General features: G+C 43.3%; 1 protein-coding gene across 5 annotated transcripts in view; it reads right to left on the bottom strand.

Annotated features, from left to right (window-relative positions):
- GRIA2 (glutamate ionotropic receptor AMPA type subunit 2) overlaps positions 1–3330 on the bottom strand; it is an 89317-nt gene extending 85987 nt beyond the window's left edge. For 2 of the 5 annotated variants that reach the window (XR_010027748.1, XM_063156311.1), the window contains exons 1-2: positions 2951–3329; positions 2482–2622 (exon numbers count right to left, since the gene is read on the bottom strand). Coding sequence is in view for 4 of the 5 variants with exons in the window: in XM_063156311.1 (XP_063012381.1) it covers positions 2482–2622; positions 2951–3038 (229 nt within the window). In the remaining variant the exon portion in view is untranslated. Of the gene's footprint in view, positions 1–2481; positions 2623–2950 lie in introns of all 5 variants that reach the window. The other 3 variants (XM_063156312.1, XM_063156310.1, XM_063156309.1) reach the window with 3 other exon arrangements.
- Between the last annotated feature and the right edge of the window lie 16318 nt (positions 3331–19648).

A 19648-nucleotide genomic window follows, 5' to 3' on the forward strand; every position in this document is an offset into this window, starting at 1 on the left:
CCAGCCAGAGCTCCTGCAGCCTGAAACACAGCTGGCTCGGGGGTTTAAATCAAGAGCCAAAATATTTCGGTTTGGGGCAGAAAAAGATCGTAATTTCTATTATGGTATAAGCCTGCCACTACATTTCTGCGCAGGATAATTCCCTGTTGAAGTGAAACACTTGGGTAAATACTGAAGCATTTTCAGATTCATATTATCCTACATTTCTGTGACCTTCTTTTACACTTGCATTCTTTCATAGTGCTGGTTTGGGGCACAAGTTCTTTGAACATTATTCCAGAAATAAATTAAAAAAAAACAAAAACAAAACAACACCCCCCCATCCGAAAAAAAAAACCCTAACAATACCAACCTGCAGAATGTTCACTATTTCAAATCAGAACAAGCATAGAGGGGACAAAAAGAGATGGATGCTTCTCAATCATTTTGCATGCAGTGCTCTGCAATCAGCTCCTAAATTCTACTTCTTGTAAGCCAAATATCCATCTTCGGAACTCCTTGTTCTCCAATCAAACCCTTCTAGGAAGGTAATTGAGGGGATACTGTACATATTTTTAGCACATGCTTCACTAGTCAATTAAATCCAATGCACAAGACAACTTCACTACATCATCGGTGGTAACTGAGGTGACGAAAAAACAAGCACATTTTCAGGTCTTAATTTGGAGCTCTTCGAACTGCTTGAAAATTGAAGCATGGGACAATGCTCAGACAAAGGAAAATCCAAGACATGGATAACATCCATCTCCCTTCTGCTGGAAGCCTCGAAGTCCACCACTGCAGTCTACAGCCTACACATAGCATCTGACTATTGTAGAAGTTCTCCACGAGAGACAAGAACAAGGCTGTTACAGGCACACAAATGCTGGTCAAAAGCACTTGATGGTCTTGGGGAAAAATAAGTAACCTTTAGTTTCTCAAAGACAAGGTGACTATGCTCGTCTCTACTGCTAGTAGGAAAAACCTGGTGTTTTGCAAAACATGTTTTCAGGGTTTTGTTAGCTTCACAGATTTGAGAAACACATTGTCACATTTTTGCAGAAAGCCATGTAACTGCTACACTTCATCAACAGTCCAAGTAACATCATCTGCAAATACTGACCACGTGCGGTTCTAGTTGATAGAAACCCCCATTATCTAAGGAAGGAAGAGCTATCCAAGCAGTTTGCAAAGATTAACAATTTAGCACTACTGTGGCTGAATACATGCTCTGACCTTTTTTGCCTTCAGCTATGGATGCTCTATCCTCCTACCCTCCCACATGCCACTGAAAGCTCCTTGCGTTGAGCTCTTGCACCACCTATCCCAGCGTCTGTGCCAAGCCGCCCCTCTTCAGCACCACCGCACGGGGTAGCTGAACCGGGGGACTGAAACAAGGTCGCCCATGGAGGGAAACAGCTCCCGCTGACAGCTAACCTCCAGATTCAGTGTCCCTTACGTCTTTTTCCCCGGAGGGACGGGAGAACGCTTGGGGGGAGCGCGGCGCTGGGCGGGAGCGGCCGGCACGGCTCCGACCGCGCTCCCCGCTCGCTGCAGGGAGCCCCGGTTGGCCGGGACCGGGCACGGGCGGCAGGGAGGGCAGCGGGGCAAAGGCGGGCACGCCTCAGCGCCCCGGGAACGCGGCGGCCCGCTCTCACCCGGCACGGGCAGCGCTGCTTTGCCCGGCCGGCCCCGCCGCTCCGCGGGGTCACACAGCCCCGCCGGCCCGAGCGGCAGAAGCGCGCACGGCTGCGGGGCCCGCCGCCCGCCCGGGGCGCCTCTCCTGGCGCTGCCCCGCCCCGCGTGTGCTCCGCGCCCCGCGTGTGCTCCGCGCCCCGCGGCACGCGTGCGGCCGGGCCCCGCCGGGCCGAGGGCGGAGCCGGGCACGGCCCCGCCAGCAGAACCGCGGGGGCGGCGGCTCCCGGCGAGGCAGAGCGGGCGGCGAGCGCGGCCGCCCACGAGCGCTGCGTGCGGGGGGCGAGATGGAGCGATGGAGAGATGATGGAGACATGGAGGGATGGAGCTCGCAGCACCGCGCGGCGTAAAATGGCTGATCGCCCCCCGCCGCCCGCTCCGCATCCCTCGGTGCTGGCCCGAGGGGGCTCCGGCTCTGCCCGCGCCAGCAGCGAGTGCTCCGCAGCCCGTGGGCAGCCCCGGGGCGGCAGGGGAGCGCTGCGGGCAGCCCCGGGGCCGCGCAGCCTTACATAACGTGGGGGGAGCCGCCGGGAACCATTTTGCACCTCCCGGAGGGCTGCGGGGGCGCACCGAGACCCCGCACCCCGATCGCACGGGGCCGGGCGCTGCCGCACCTGCTGGGCGGCGGGGCGGCTCCCCCGGCACCGCGCCCCGCACACACCCGCGCCCCGCACACTCACACACAGACAGACAGACAGACACGTACCCCGCACGCCCCCGCACACACACCCACACACACCCCCGCCGCACCGCGGGCAGCCGCCCCGCCCCCGCCGCCACGGCAGGCTGGCAGCGCCCGCTACTCACAGGCGTTGGTGACGGCGAAGCTGTTGGCCACCTCCAGGTTGTCGATGTGGGGAGTCAGCCTGAACTCCGAGGTGGAATACTGAACCATCCCTACCCGAAACGCGCTGTACTCCTGATCGGCGCCCCTCGGGAACAGCCCCCCTGCAGGGAAACACACACGCGTCAGGCGGGCGGGGGCACCGGCGGAGCGGCGCCGGGGCCGGGGCCAGATGTGTGCCCGCCGCGGGGCTGCGCTGGGCGCCGCTGCCGGAGCGCTCCCGGCCGGGGCTCCGTCCCGTCTCGGGGGGCGCGGGGACCGGGTGCTGCGGCCGGGGAAAAGGCGAGGAGACCTCGCCGGCGCCCGGCGGGCACCGCGGTGGGACTGGGAGCGCGGCGACATGACAGGAATGCCCGAGTGACAGCGGCGGGGATGAGGGATCGGAAGATCCGCCGGGAGGAGAGCGGGGTCCCCCCAAATGCGGGCACCTACCGATCTGTATGCTGTTAGAATTGACCCCCCAGATCAGTCCCCACAACACAGGAGCAAGGAAGACAGAAATATGCATAATCTTTTGCATTTCCAGGAAAAGTAGAGCATCCACAAAGCCACGGAAAACAGCCCTTTCTTCTTCTTCCTCCTCCTCCTCCTCCGCGGAGCGCGCTCGTCAGCAAATTAGATCCCGTGCGCTCCGGGCGAGCGGCCGGCAGGAGCAAGCGAGCCACGGGAGGGAAGGAACGAGAAGAGCCCCGCGGCGGGCGCGGGAGAAGCCGCTGTCCGAGGAGCTGCCGCCGCTGCTGCTGCCGCCGCTGGCGGCTCCGGGGCTGAGCGGGATGGGGGTGCCGGCGGTGCCCGCTCGCTGCGCTCCCGCCGCCCGGCCCGGCCCGGCCCTGCCCTGCCCTCGCACGCGCTCGCCCGCGCTCCTCGCACTCAACGGGCGGGCGGCGCTCCCGGCGAGGCGGCGGCGGCGGCGCCTGCGCGGAACCGGCCCCGGCGGGAGCGCGCCCGCCGCGCCCCCCGCGCGCCGCGCCCCGCCCCCTGCGCGCGCCCGCCCGGCCGCCTCCAGCACCGCGGACAGCGGCATCGCTCCGGGAGACGGGCCGCTCGATTATCTTCATTTATTTATTTATTTATTTATTTATCTATCTATTTATTTATTTATTTATTTCACCGGCCTTCCCCACCTCGCAAACACACCTGAAAAGCAATTTTTAATTTTTTTTTTTTTTTTAAATAAATTGTTCTCTGTTTCGGCATCTATACCCAAACCATAGAAGTTAATATTCCGGAAGAGTTGGAGCTATTCTGATATTTCATTTTCATGCATAATGGGGATTTTTTTTTTCCCCTTTCCAAGATGGGTTCCAGCTGTATTAGCTAGACATGCTATTTACTGCAAGCTAAATTTAACATTTTTCAGTTTGGCACGAAGTCTGTTGCTGTGGGCCACACACACACACACACACACACACACACATACATTTTATAGAAGGAAAGGCAGTGTAGCATTCCTGTGACCATAACAATGAATTTGCTATTTAGTAATAATTTTCTGGCATATTTTTTATTAACTTATATTTAGTTAACAATGCTGGGAAATATCCACATAGGAAAGGATACTGATCTTGCAATTAATTCTTTCCTCTTTTTTCTTGCTTTTTATTTTTATTACTGTTATTAATTTTTTTAAATTCTCCTTTCCAGGAGGAGGGTGTCAAAGCTTCAGGTATTCAGATGTCAATATGAGTACATATCCTGAACACATAGGAAGTCGATAATTTTAGTCTCTTTACTCATTACTAATTCATGATGAGTTTTATTTCATTTGAGTCATTTCACCAGGAAATCCTGTGCAAGCTTTTTTCTGTACTTGTCTCATCTTCTCTCTCTCACCCACAAAAGGAGATGAGCCTGCAAAAGAGAGCAAGCCTTAACAACCTGAGCATGAAGCCCCTATGGGCTTATCTGGGTGGAATGGCAGAGTTGCTACAGCCCATCCTCACTTTCTGCCCCCAGCCTGGTGTCTCCCAGAAGCCACATTTTGCACAGCCTGGCAAAAGCTGCTGTTGAATTCTGTGAAAGGGGCAGGCAGCATTGCTGCGAGAATCAACAGATGAGGCTGTCAGGGGAAAGCTTCTGTTCAGGTCGTGCCCAGTGCATCCTGGACAATGACATGTACAGACATTTACTTTTAATAAATATTTCAGGGTAAAACTGCCAATCTTTAACAGAAGCATAGATAAATTGTATGGGGTTTTTTTTTCACTGACGTCTAAAGCATTCCCTTATGTATAAAAAATGAGGTTAAAATGAAGCAAAGATCTCCAAGATCTCTATATTTTAATATGGGATAATAAAACTAAAATATCAAATTTTTCAATATACATTATAACTGCATTATGAACCAAAATATAAAAAGAATTTGGGTCATGTCAAACATAAAAATGAAATAATGGTTGTTGATTTTCTAATGTATATTTTTCCATTTCAGAATTGTGTGCATGTACGTGCATGTACTACTCCAAATTTGTATCATCACATCAGAACATGTAGAAAAGAAGAGTCAGACTATGTGGCCATATTCCACTGTTGGTGTGACAGGGAAAAATAAAAGATTTCAACTGATATGAGTAAGTACAAAAGGACAGCATGGGCGAGTCAATCACCAAGGAAACAGCTCAATCAGAATTTAGTAATAGTGAAAAATGTCGATAATAAAAAAGTCTTCTTCAACTCTCTATTATTAATAACAATCCTATGCAAATTGAAAAGATGCAATTGGGCAAAGGAGAAAAAAGAAATTTATAGGTGATAGTAATTTATGACCATGTACTAAGAATAGATATACTCATTAACACTGTGCATGAGAAAATCAGACTACATTACTGGGAATCACATTCAATACTTTTTTTATCAAGGGAAAAGAATCTTGCAAGACGTAAGTAAAGATTGTATTCTTAAAAACAGAAGATTATATTCTAATATGCATTCTTCTGAATCTATGAAAGGAGCTCATATAAAAATGCATTAGTTCAGAATGTGAACAAAGCATCAGTGGGGAGACTTTTAATAATAAGCATCCATCACTTGTTGAAAGGAACATAGGAGTGCAGTAACAATGAAAACAATAGCAGATGACAGAAGTCCAGATATCAAATAATAAGATGTCAGACCCTTGAAAAGCCAAAGTGCTTAATCTTGATTCCATAGAACTCCAAGAGAGGTTTGCTGCTAGCTGCAAATAATCATGGCTATACTTGATTTAGCAATTTAATATTGTCTAATGGATATTCTGAATGTAAGGTAGAAGTTGGTGAGGAAGTTGAAAAGAGCTGATATATGTGCTAATCAGAAGTACAATTTATCAGGAATACATTTCCTCTGCAATTCATCCTGGCACAATCCTGGTTGAGACAGTGGCTGCAGTTCAACTAAATGTTCATATGTTTCATCAGTTGAATACGAGATGCAGAAAGAAACTTGGAAAAGACTGAAGAACTGCAAATTTTTGCCTTGTGCCCAGAAACATTTAGTGATCAGTCCATATACTTTCCAAACAATAGTTCAGGAATGGCTTGATGACATGGAGTACATGCTTCAGGAAAGTCACGTAAAAAACATAAAACACTTGAGGAGATGGATGGAGTAAAAAACTGAGTTGTTTAATTACACATTGATCACATTCAGATTAGAAATAAAATTTATCTTTTGTTTTGCTTTTTTAATGTGTCATTGAACTTGCAGCCATATGCTGAGCAGTTTAATGAAAACAGTTAAAACCAGACTATTTTCTAAAAATCTAGCTGAAAAAAGTTAAATTCTGAGAAGGCTCTTGGCAAGAGCTCAGACTAAATGGTTATAGTAGGCCTTCTGGACTTTTATCCTATCAATTTTTGGGGTTTATATTCACAACTATTTTCTATTTCTCCAGTATCAAAAAATCTTAAAACATGCAGATTTATTAGGATGCAAAAATGCTGTACCAACATATGAATCCTTTGATTCCAGGGCTGATCAGTAAATACTTCCCTTCAATAAGGATTATTGTCTTTGGATTTTTGAAATCTGCAGAACTCTTTCAAATACCAGTAAGTGTAAACAAAGAGGAAATACAAATGAAGGTTCCAAATCTATTTTGAAGAGTGCAGTCCCATATGCTCACTCTGGATCTCTGGAGTCTTTTTAAAAATAAAAAGTATGTCCTGATCTTTCATGTTCGTTCTGCCTCTGCTCTGATTAGCAAACACGTTCTGTTCCCATTAGCAGCACCCACACCCGGGGAGGACACCTTCTAAGGAGTAGCTTAGGCTCCCTTCTATTACACGGTTTTGATGATAGAAAAGCAACATCATGACCCTTCTGGCACAACTGATGTAAAATAATTGGCAATAACCATATAGCTTTCACTTCCCTTTGCTGTGCTGTGGCAGTGCAGTTTGTTACCATGTTAGCTAACTGTTTTGAGAAATTTATAGCAATTTGGGAATTACTTTTTTTTATTCGAGCTACTTGTGTTCTTTCTATTTGCAGGAAATTTTATATTTATTTTGCCAATAAAATCACTTAAGTATGTGATAAATAAACTCTGTGTGGGAAAATCTGCTAGATTGCTTCAAATTTTTTCTACTGAGATTATAGCAAATTACATTATTAAACCTCTGAAAAAACATAAAAGGAACTCTTTCAGATTTGACTATACATGCAAAATCCCTGATTCTTGTCTGGAAATATCTTTCTTTTTCTTCCAGTGGTATAAAAAACTTCCATGGCTTTGTCTCAGACCCAAGGGATACATTTCTTATTCCTGTCCTATTTTCTCCCCTGCCTACCTGCTACTTCTCTTCTTCTTTGCCTTCTCCTTTCCTGGCTGATTTCCATCTGGTTTTCCAATGCATTGCCATCAGAATCTCCTTTTCTCTACAGTTATTTTGATTTTACCCTCATATTTTACTCGCCATTCCCTCTGTGGAGCACAGCTAATTCAAATGTGTTAGACTGTTGCTTTAGACTATAATGGCCAGCCTTGATCCTCTTTTTTCATCTACCACTTCTTCCATCTGTTCCACAAGCAATGCCAGCCTTGACTTCAGTGTTGTTTATGTATTCTCATCATGTTCTTATTCCCTTTTTTCATGCCAGCACCTATATTTGAAGTATAAACTCTACACCCATATTTCAGGTCAGCTCCTGATCACTGAAATTCCTCTTTAGCCTTGCAACTTTTCTGTAACTTGTGAGAAATGTATTCTTTGTTATTCTGAATGAAAAGCCCTTTGGAGATGATGGAGACATCAGTTCTCACATACCAGTGGACTGTTTCCTGCTGAGGTATGGTACTTTTCAAATCCCCAGTACTCGTCAGATCAGCTCTCCATCTCACTTACCTGCCTTCATAAACAACATGCTAAAATGTTAAATGGCAAACATGAGCTGACAAGAATGTTACAGTCTGCTGTCTATCGACATATCTGGGGTACACTTTTAGTGTTAGTCTCTAATTTCTACTAACTTGTGACTTGGACCATTTTTCTGTTAAAACTAGGTGTTTGTTCCCTCAGCCACTACAGAACCTTGGGGTAATCCCACATCTTCAGAATCCCGGGCAATAATACTGAGAAGCAGCTCTGGAGCTACAAATTACAAACAGATTGAAATCCAAGGCTAATATGTGCCAGTGACAGTAAAACCTCTGTACATGCTTGGTCACATATTGCTCTGCACCAACCTGAATTTATGAGTATTGTAGGAAGCTGATTGTGTCATTGTGGTGAGTATGCAGAAGTAATATTTTGAACAAGGACATGGAACAAATACCAGCCCATGGGAAACGGACTGTGTAATGATCATTCTCAGCATGGAGAAGACATCTTCTCAGTTTAATGTTTCATTCACACTATTCATAACATATATACTTACTCCATTTACCTCCAGAAACCTGGAGAAATCACCTGGAGAAATCAGCTGACCTTTTGAAAATTTGAACCTGTTGCAAAGCTGATGAGCATCAGAGACTTCTTTTTGTATCCCAGCAGGTAGGACTAGTTCATGAACACTGAACTCTCATGGAGAATGGAAGTTCTCACAGTGGTTTTCCATGCTAATCAACACTATAATTTGCTTTATGACATTACACAGGATTCAGGACAGTGTTCACATTAGCTTTTCAAAGATGCTTCCTACCACAGCAGAACTAACTGCTAAACTCCTTAATCCAGGGAAGACAACTTCTCATAACATTCCACGTCGCAGGGGTGAATCTCTCCTTGTCTGGAATGGTTTCTGCATGACCTTGTTCACATCCTCTGCACGAGGCTTTGAGGCCAAGAGCTTTCTGAACAAGCAGGAAAGGTGCAATGACTGCAGCAGTGCTCGTCCTGCTTTTGGGCTGGGGAGCAAGGCAGTCAGGGCCAAAGCAGGGCAGGGGGAAAGGGCAGTGTGTCAGCTCCTTCCACCCCTGGGGCTGGGGAGCCCCGTTCAGGCTGCTCGGTGGAGCACACACAGTTTGGCCAGCTGTCAGTGTGGGGAGGTGTAGGGTGGGAAGAGGCTGCTTCCTGCTCCCTCACAGCAAAGGGGAGCCAAATTCACTGCAGTCACCAAGGGACAACACTCCTTTTTTCTTCTTCAGAAGGGTGTTTTCCTTTAGAACCTTACAGCAGCATCAGAAGGCATGCAGGCATCAGGTTCCACTTGCCCCATTGCTACTGGTCACAGTCACAATGGCTGTACACCAAACTGGCACTGTAACAGGTATTAATGTCTCCCCACGTGACTGAGAATTCGGGCATAGACACATTTATAAGGACATTGTGCTAAGCTGAATTTTTTATTATTTTTCTTTCTTTTTTTTTAGTTCTGCTTTTAAGAGTGAAAAGCCTCACAAACCTTCTTTTAAAAAGAAAGATGTTCATGATAAGGATTTTGTTTTAAAATGATTATGTTATTGCAGTGCATTTTATTTATTTAATAGTTTTATAATTTTATCAGGGCTTCTGTCACTGGGAAAATAGAGTAAAATTTAAGTGATAGTAAGAGTTTAAACACCTATCAGTCAAATGGTCGCTATTATGTTTTCCATTAAAAAAAAATCAATCAAAGAAAAAGCATCAAGCAAATGTTAAAATAATTTATTTTATGACACAAATAGGTAAGAGACAATTTGTTTCAGAAATTATACTATGGAGTACAAGCACTTAGCAACATTATATTAAGTTGGAGGAATAGATAGAATTGCATGAGAAAAGATAATAATTCCTTTCTTCAGGAAATATCCAAAGGATAAAAAATTTGTTTTGTCCAATTACCCATTGCAGACATTTTACACTATACTTTTAAAAACCACATCAGAAATAGGATGTAAGATTAAAAGGATTTCTGTGATTCGAAACATCAGCTCTCCCATCCTTGTCATTATGATCTTTGATCTTTCCACAACAGAAATTTCTTTTGGGTTCACCATTTACCTGTTTGACACACATAATTCTTTTTGGGGTTTTTTTTGTGTCAAGAAACAGCTTGCTCAAGTTAGCATGGAAATGTACAGAGCTATGCTCAACAAAAGTTTATTTTTAGTTCTGAAAAACCACTTCAGATGTTCAGTCCCAGAACTAGTTCACAGCAGAGATATTTTTACTTTCACCTCTGCATTGGCATACCTTCCCAGAGATTAGTTCTGATAGTGTGGTGTTAGAGGCAAGATTTTACAACAGGGGAAAAAACCCAAACCAGAAATGTAACAGAAAACCAAACAATTCTTATGAGGCACTTAATTTCCCACTTTGGACTAGAAATACTTCATAGTAAATATGCAGAAAGTAACATTCTGCTAACTGCACAATTGTTTTTAATAAAGGGTTTAATAGACGAGCCTATAGTAGGAAAATTTCTGCTTATAGAAATTGTGACATTAAAGACAACCCAAAAAATGCTTGCTTGTCTTTACTGAAACTTCATTGGTGTTGCATTATTATCTTATACATATTAACTGCTAGTCATTATTGTGGTCTGTGGAGTTGCCATTTTTCCTGAGACTGACCTTGCTCCTTGCTAATTGCATTGCCCTTAATGAGACATACTCACAGAGGTGATGTGCACACGTGGCTGGGTTCTGGACAATTCCAAATTTCTTCTTCCTTTCACTACAGGGACACATACATGGCACAATGAATGAGGGAATCCATGAAGGGCTTCAAAAGAAAGAGATGAGCTGGTGGGGTCTCAAGGGCAGTTCAAAAATGGTTGTTAACAACAAGAACCTAACCTTGATCTTGGAAATATCACTGGCATAAGTCTAAACAAGAAACAAAGAGCAAAAAACATGGGCAGAGAGATGATTTATGCCACAGCTAGGAATATGTGGGGCAATGACAAGGATACATTCTCTCTCCCAAATCCTGGCTGTACCTGACCCATCAATACCAGCTGTAGCTACTGTGAAAATAGCATTAATGCCTTGCTGTTAAATTGAGCAGATCTTCTGATGGGATCCAATGAATTAATTTTCTATAACTAAAAAGATAAAAATGCCTTTGCTGATAGTATCTGAGACAAATAAGAGCACAGAAAGGCACTTTCTGCAGGAGAACCCTCACAAACATTTGCCTTTGTTCTGCTGGGCTCCCTGTGGTTTTAGTGGCACTAACAAAATAGGACCTTAATTTTAGAGGTTGGTCAGCTGTAGCAAATAAACGTCAAAGGCAATGAAATGAGCTTACACAAAACACACAAGGCCTTTAGAAAAAGCTAGAGAAACATAAAAAGATCAGAAACTTATCTCCTCAAACGTGTATCCAGAATCATCCGGTTCTTACTGATATTTTCATACTAGAATGGTAGCAATAGTTCAGATTTTTTCACAGCAAGAAGCATTCAGTTATTTGAGGCAGTTAAGAAAAATCACAGATCACACCAGCACTCCAAGCACGACTGGTGAACAAGATAGCAGATTGCAATATTGCTTCTCCGCTTGCTTCTTGTAGCACTGCACATAAAAGTCTGTAGAAAAAATGTTATGCTTCAGAATGGAATTTTCTCCATTCATCATCTGATTATTTTATAATTTTATTAATTATAGCTCATCTCAATTCAGTGCCTCATTAGATGAACAGACAATTTGGTGTTATTGACAAATGATTGTGTGATACATATGAATAATCAATTACAGTAATACTCCATGAAATGACAGTGAAGTGAAATGGATTGAAAATACCACCCTGGGCTCCTGCAAACTTTTCCTTTTGAATGTCAGCCATGAAAGACAACCCAGCATGGGACAGACAGACATGTGGCACACACTTTAAACTTCCTGTGTATGAACCAGTCCCCAGGTGATTCTATCTACACTGCTTTTGGATTACATCCTTTAAATGGCAGACAGCATTGCCTCACAGGAACTTCCCACTTCAAGGATTTAGCTAACAAACCTCCAGAAAAATATCCATTTTACTGTATCCCTTTTATTAATTCATTTACTAGTAATTCACTTAATATACCTATAAATTACAATTGATCATTACTAGCACTGGTGAATTAATAAAATACTGGATACAAACTAATCACACTTTTTCTTTAAAGGAAGAACTTGCTGTTCATTCTATGTGACGACACTTCGAATTTGTAATTGGAGGAGCTACTCCAATTTGTGACTTCAGTGTCCAGTAAAATCCTGGAAAATATTATTTTGGGAAGTACTGAAAAACATTTGTAGGACAAGGCAGTCATTGGGCACAGCCAGAATGGCTTCATGATGGGGAAGTCTTGCTTGTGATGAAGGTGATGATCACCTAGATGATGAAGGGAAGCTAGTTGATGTAACCTTTTGGATTTAACAAAAGTTTTGATATTGCCTCTCACAGGATCCTTCTGGACAGTATTCAGCTGGATAAAGACAACATGTGATGGGTGAGCAACTGGCTCAGGGGTCAGGCACAAAGAGTGAATGGGGAGACATCAGGCTGGCAACTTGTCACTAGTGGGGTTCTGCAGGGCTCCACCCTAAGCTCAGTTCTCTTGAACGTGGTAATTAACGACTTGGACACAAAGAAATACTAAGTAAGTTTGTTGAGGACACTAAACTGGGAGGAGCTGTTAACTCCCTTGAGGACAGAGAGGCCCTGCAGAGAGAGATTGAAAAATTAGAGAGATGGGCAGTCACCAACTGTATGAAGCTTAAGGGCAAGTGCTGGATTCTGTACGTGGGATGGGGCAACCCCGGTAGTGTGTGTAGACAATGAAAGGTAGATTGAAATGCTGGAAAGTGCTGTAGAGAGGAATGTGGGGATCCTGGTCGATGAAGTTGAACACAAGTCATTGTGCCTTGGCAGCCAGGAGGGCCAGCCCTGAACTAGGGGGCATCAGGCACAGCATCACCTGCCAGGAAAGGGAGGGGATTGTCCTGCTCTGCTCTGCTCTGCCCTGGGGCAGCCTCACCTCGAGTGCTGGGGGCAGTTTGGGGCACCACAGTATAAAAACACTTGTTATTACAGAGTGTCCAAAGCAGGGCCATGAGGATGGAGAAGGGCCTTGAGGAAAAGCCATGTGAGTAGTGGCTGAGCTCACTTGGTCTGCTCAGCCTGGAAAAGAGGAAACTGAGAGGAAACCTCATTGCAGTTACAGCTTCCTTGGTAGGGGAAGAGGAGGAGGGGGGACTGATCTCCTCTTTCTGGTGACCAGTGACAGGACCCAATGGAAGGGCTGAAGCTGAGTCAGGAGAGGTTAAGTTTGGATACCAAGAAAAGTTTCTTCATGGACAGGGTGGCTGGGCACTGGAACAGCTTCCCAGGGAAGGGGTCACAGCACCAGCCTGACAGAGCTCAGGAAGGGTTTGGACAATGCTCATGGTGGTACTCTTGGGGTATCCTGTGCAGAGCCCAGAGTTGGACTCGATGATCTTTGTGGGTCCCTTCCAGTGTGAGATATTCTATGATTCTGTCATGATTTATATCCCATGGCCCACATAGCTCACTCTGTGCCATGGCAGGGGATGATTTATTTTACAGGGAACTGGAAAAATGCATGGTTTGATATGGATGCACTTTGCAAATGCTTGCCAAACAAAATAATATTAATAATGGAAAGGGAAAATACTGGTAATTTATTAAATCCTGACATACCATTTTCAAGAAGGCTTAGTCCTAGGAATGCCATTATATTAAATATAGATATTGATGCTTATGCATATTAAATTATAAATGAATAAATATATCATTTCAAAAGCTACAACTTCTTCCTTTCTTTCTCTGCAAAGTCTTCTGAGGAATTTGGATCCAAGTAAGGAACTATGAGATTATTTTAAGAATCTTTTTTAGATATCAGAAAGAAGTAATTTTAAAGGAAAGAATGCATGCATGCATGCAGTGGATTCTCCTCCAACAATAAATCAGAAAGAACTACAGTGGAAAGCCAGCATAGATGAGGGGGAAGATCAGGCACTTGAAATCAGTCAGACGACTTCCAGAAATGTTAAGACTGGGAGAAGACAAATAGGCATATCACTATTTTATGCCACTGAATCTGTGATTAATAGTGACTGAAATAATTTTTATTACTACTTGTCTGCATTACAGTAGTGCCTTGAGGCATTGTACAACATATAGCAAGATAATATTTTTTGCCCCAGCCACATCCTATCTAAACAAAAGGCCCTTGGCACAACAGAAAGCCACCTTATTGCCCTCTGTCACTTGGTGCAGAGGAACAGAAGAAAAGGGAGGAAATAATCTGCCAAATTTGCAGTGGAGACCTGGGGAAGGGACATTTGCCTCGGCCTGCTGAGTATTGTGGGTAGCTACAGAGCGCCACGTGCGATGTGCAGGCTTGGGCTGTGCACAGAGCTGTGCCCCAGCAGGGCCCGGGTGCACTCAGCCAACAGCAGTCCTGCTACTGCTTGGTCAGAGGTGAAATAATTCCAATAATTCCACTGATTGAACTCTTGCAGCAGGATCTGGCAGAAAGACCATATTAAAAGAGAGCACAATGGCTGTGTGCAGGTATGAGGTCAATATGGACAAGGCTACCTGGTCTATTTCATAAAGGTTTGGTTTCTATTTTCATCTGAGAAATGAAAACTGTTGAAAGAATAAATGCTGTCCTATCTTTTCAACTGGAATCTCCTTTCAGACAAAATAATTTATTCCAATTGTCAAAGCTCATCAGACTCTCAGTGTGAGTCTTGCATAAATGGCTTTATTCCTGGGTTTATTCCTGGCTGTTTCATTTGCACACTCCATGAATTTTTTTTCCACCTATTTAATTTCATCAAAATTTTCTTAACAGACACTAGCAAAATTGCTGCAAGAGCACTGTAATGTAAAATACACTGTCTCTTCCTTATGTTCCTGTGGGGAAAAAAATAGGGTAAACCACAATATATTTTAATAATTAGTATGCTAGAAAAATATCCATTTTAAAATGCTGTTCCTGAAATAGGAAGAATATGGAGGCATAGGACAAATAAGGCAATAAAGCCATGTTTATAATGAAGTACTGCCAGCTTAGATATGCACTTGCTGTTTAAAATCTCCCATGGTAAAATTTGTAACATTTGCTATTCTACCCATAGTGGTGTAGAATACTCCCATGAATTTTCAGAGCCTGGGAATATTATTCTGGCACCAGCACTGTTATTTTTCTCAAGAAAGTGCTTCTCTGTTGCAAGAGAACTCATCAAGTGTTGAATGTGATGAACAAGTTATTGCAATGGAACAGGGCTTGGGAAAAAGCTGTGTTTTCCTCTGACAGGTTTTCTTTGAATGCAGCTTTGAATACGGGGCAAGTCCTGTGCAGGGAGGGGTCTTGTCCTTGTCCAGCCTTGTGTGGGACAGCCAAAATGACTTCAGCTGCAGCATATCCTCCAAAATCTCCTTGGCTTAAAGACCACAGCAAGATAAGAGCTGTTAAGTCCAGAGAAAATTAACAAGGCCACTGTGATCCTCTCCTGCCATCATGCACATTTGGTTTCATTAATATAAGAATTATGTATTCAAGGAGTTTTCACCTTGGGGAAACAACTAGAAAATATGAAGAATTACTAAATAAAGTCTAAAGTTTAATTCCACAGAGTAGAGATATCTCATAGTGGATGCTGTATATCATTTGTATTTGCTTAAAAAAAGAGTGCTTCTATAATAGTCTGGTCCTGAAGCATGTCCAGAAGGGGAATGGAAGCAGGGTTGTCTCAGAAGCTGACACAATCAGACAAATATTTTTAAAAGCCTAAAAGCCTACAAAGATTTTACGCCCTCCAGTAGGCTGAGGCTAAACAGGATTTGTCAGAAGCAGGAGCAGGTATCAAGACAGGCTTTGTCAACAGCAGAAGCTGATGCTGGAGTGGTACTGGTCAGAACCATTACTCTTTACAGTCAGCTCCTGTCAGTATAATGCCTTTGAAATAGCCAGTCTCCAAATTAATATTTTCCAGTGAGCTGGCCCTTGAGAGTCAAAGAAACAAACAAATTAATCTGGAAGAATGAGCCTGCCTGAGACACTGATAAATCTGTTATGACAATGTAAGGCTTATTAAACACTAAGAAACAGTATTTCCCTAGCCTCTGGGTCAAATTCAAGTTTTAAGGTTAATAGAGGAAATCAACATTTTAAAAAATGCCACATGGACTACTTTTTTTTTTTATCCTGCTTTTCACAGGAAATTGATGAACTTAACTCAAAAATATAATGCATTTAGTGAAATTTTATCCAAATATCAGAATATTTTGAGATATAGGGACATAACTGAAATGGCATAACAAACAATATTAAAGAAACAAGTAGGTCTCAGATCTTCTCATATGTTACCATTTCAGTGCTCTTGAACATCAGCACTGACTTGCCTTTATGAACTCTGATAGAGTCACACACTATCTTTGCTCTGACTGCACAGAGATGAAAGGTAGGATATCTAAAGCCTATTGCCAAGGAAATAACTCAGGCTAGATAAAATGAGTGCTTTGCAGAACAGAAAAGCTAAACAGTCCTATTGATTATCATGATGTATGCTACAGGAAAAGAAGGTGGAAGCACAGGGGCTGCCTACACACAGACTTTCCTCTCAGAAGCAGCCACAGTTTCAGCAGAGGTTTTTTTTCAGTTTATGCTGCCAGAGAAGGTTTCCTCTGAGCTGAAAGGATTTTGCAGGGGGCAACAGTACAACAGCTTGACCTGCTATACTCAGGAGGGTTCCTTGGCCCAAAAACCTCTTGAATTTGCTTCTTCAAGTAAAAAATAACTCCCACTGTGAATATTCATAGAAAGAAACAGAGTGACACAGATATATATGAAAAGCCCTACACTTCCCACTGCCACAGCCTGAAGAACTCATCAGGTGGAAAACAGTTACACAATACCTTATCCTTTATACTCCACAATCCTCATATTTCTTCCTGTCAAAGCACATTGAAACAAAAATCCTTAGTAACAAGATGTTACTCCACGCTGCCTTATTGGTTGGTCTCTGTCACAGTAAACCATATTTTCATGCAATAAGATGGAAGGCCATTAATTTTCTTGTACTAAAAGACACGTACTTAATGTACTTGCTGCTTCTGTGTGACAGCTAATGGTCCCAGGCAGCTTTGGATTTATCTCAATACTCAAAAGATGAGTTGACTAACAAACTTGAAGGCCCTTCAAACACTCCCTGCTAGGAGGGAGTCAGTGGATGCTGGTCTCCAGAACCTGACAGGCACTGACATGTTGAGAAATCCCACGCTGAAAAGCAATCAGTGCCCCTCAAAATTAGCACTGACCTGCATGGACAACCAGGAAGCCAAAAAGACTCATTCTTGTTAGTCCCACTAGTTCTTTTAGTCTCATTATTCATTCAAAGATTGTGATCTAATATCCACTGTTAGAGTTGGGGACTTTAGACAGAATGGCTCATAAGAGGGATAGTCTTATGGCTGAGACTCAGGAGGAAACCTCATACATGCTCAGGTGGGCAAATCCAACTCATTCATTTACACGTGCATTGGTTCAGGAAAAAAGCAAACTGGCATTTTTTTGTCACTGCCACCAAAAGCAAACTGGCATTTTTTTTTCACTGCTCCTGTCAATGCTCAAAATTAAAAATGTCAGAAATGCTGCAGGAGACCAAGAGCTGTGGAGAGGACATTTTACAGTGCCATCTTTCCCAGCAGCCGTAGGAAGGATCTCTCTGTGCTAGCTCCCCGTGCGTCACCCAGCACACACCTACAGTTCACAGGCACGGGCTGACAAACACCCACACGAGCTAACTTTAAACCAACTGCTCGAGCACAGCAGCCAAGGCACCACAAAGCTTTGTGGGGGTGAACTCCAAGGATATTTTTCCCTGCCCTAGCCAGCAGGTAGGCTTCCCAGCCACAGCTCACTGTCACCATGGTGATGCTTCCAGCCCGCCCCAAAACAGCCAGTTTAAGGCTAATTTGGATAAGCCTGCACTAGCTGCAGACATTTTAGTGACTGCAGCACAGACATACTTGTAGCAATGAAGGGCTTTCCGAAGGATTTCAAAGTAGCCAAGAAATCTTTATATTAAATGTATGCTGACACTATTCCCACTGATGGAAGGAGGACAGGCGCAGGGGGAGTACAGGGGTGGGCAACTTTCTTGAGTAAGGCAAAACGCAAGGGAGTGCTGCAAGCAGCCCAGATTGCTTGTGACTGATCTGATACAATGGCACAGACAAAACCACAATGATGAGGAATTTATGTCCTCCATTTTTTCTTTATATTCTACTGTTTTCTTAGGGGTAGAACTACAGAGGAAAATAATTTATTTCCTTATCTTTTGGGCACCACAGATGAGCTTAATTTTCCTAGTTTTTTATTAATTCCTTATAGTAATATAAAAATAAAGTAACTCATTTATATACAAAGAAAATTTCTAGACACAAATTAAACAGTTGACACAAACAAAACCATTATTCAATTTATCTGTATCTGAATTTCTTTCCACATTACCTTCTCTAATCCTGGAATTAGTACATGAAAGCATCAAGTAACAGTGTCCTCTCATTCCCTTATCTGCTACACAACTCATTTGTACTCAGTGCAGCACTACAGTATCTCAATAGCCTGAAAAATCACCTGACACTGCAAATATTCAGGTTGCACTCCCTTGGAAATAAATAACTCAAGGCTGCCTATTCTATAAACACCCCCACTGCAATCCCCCAGTAACCATAAGGATAACCTGCTTTAATTGAAGCAGAGACCATGGTCTGTATTATAACTGTATTATGAGGTCTGTTAAGAGATTCCCTTAACAGCTACAACAGACTGCTTAAGTAAGGTATTGTCTCTCTTCAGAGTAAAATATTTTTAAATAAAGATTACTTGCAAGTGCATTTCCTTTACAAGATTATACAGTCAGATCAATCGCTGTGATCGTGCCCACTGTCACTAACCCAGAAGGCAGTGTTGCTGCTTTCTCTTTAATGGGTCTTCCTTTACCCTGTTAACAAGTCCAAATAATTCTGAAGACTTTTAGAATGAAAGCTGCTTGGCAGAGTTTCCAAGTGGTCAATCTTCTCTACACTGCACTTACAAAAATAAACTCTTTTCCTCAAAAGACCAACTGCTCCCATGCACCATCTCAGCTAGAATTAAGGGAAGACAAGAGGAGGTGCCATTATACACTGAAGAGCTGCTCCTAAAACCAAGTGTCAAACATGTGTGCTACAGGGAACTAATGCAGAGCAGCTGACACATTTCTCAAATTGCACTCTTACTTATTGCCTACCTTAAATTTATAGATGCAGTTGAGAAATGAACTGAGTAATCTCCATGGAAATTCCTGATGCAGTGTTCTAAAATCCTGAAAAAATGTAGAAAGATATCTAAAGGCTGATGATACTATAAAAGAACAGAATTAGCTACTTGAATACCAGCCCTCGATGCTTAAGAACCAAGAAAATACCAAGGTTTATCTTAAAGGTAGAACACAAATTTGTAACTCTCCTACCAGTTAACTGCAGAACTTGAAGTAAATATCAGCTGATACACAGATGGGCTCTCCCACAAAACCAGATTTTGCTGTCACGTGGTTTGTTTAGACATCAGGACTAGCAATCAAATTCCTAAGCTGCACTTCATGAACCTCACCTTTGCTACTACTTGAATGTCTTCATTTCTATACTTTGAAATTTTAACTGCATGGAAAATTTCTACAGCTGCACATTAATTTTGTGCCCATTTATTTTTAATTTAATAATTCTT

Source organism: Melospiza melodia, chromosome 5 (assembly GCF_035770615.1).
Source record: "Melospiza melodia melodia isolate bMelMel2 chromosome 5, bMelMel2.pri, whole genome shotgun sequence".
Lineage (NCBI taxonomy): Eukaryota > Metazoa > Chordata > Aves > Passeriformes > Passerellidae > Melospiza > Melospiza melodia.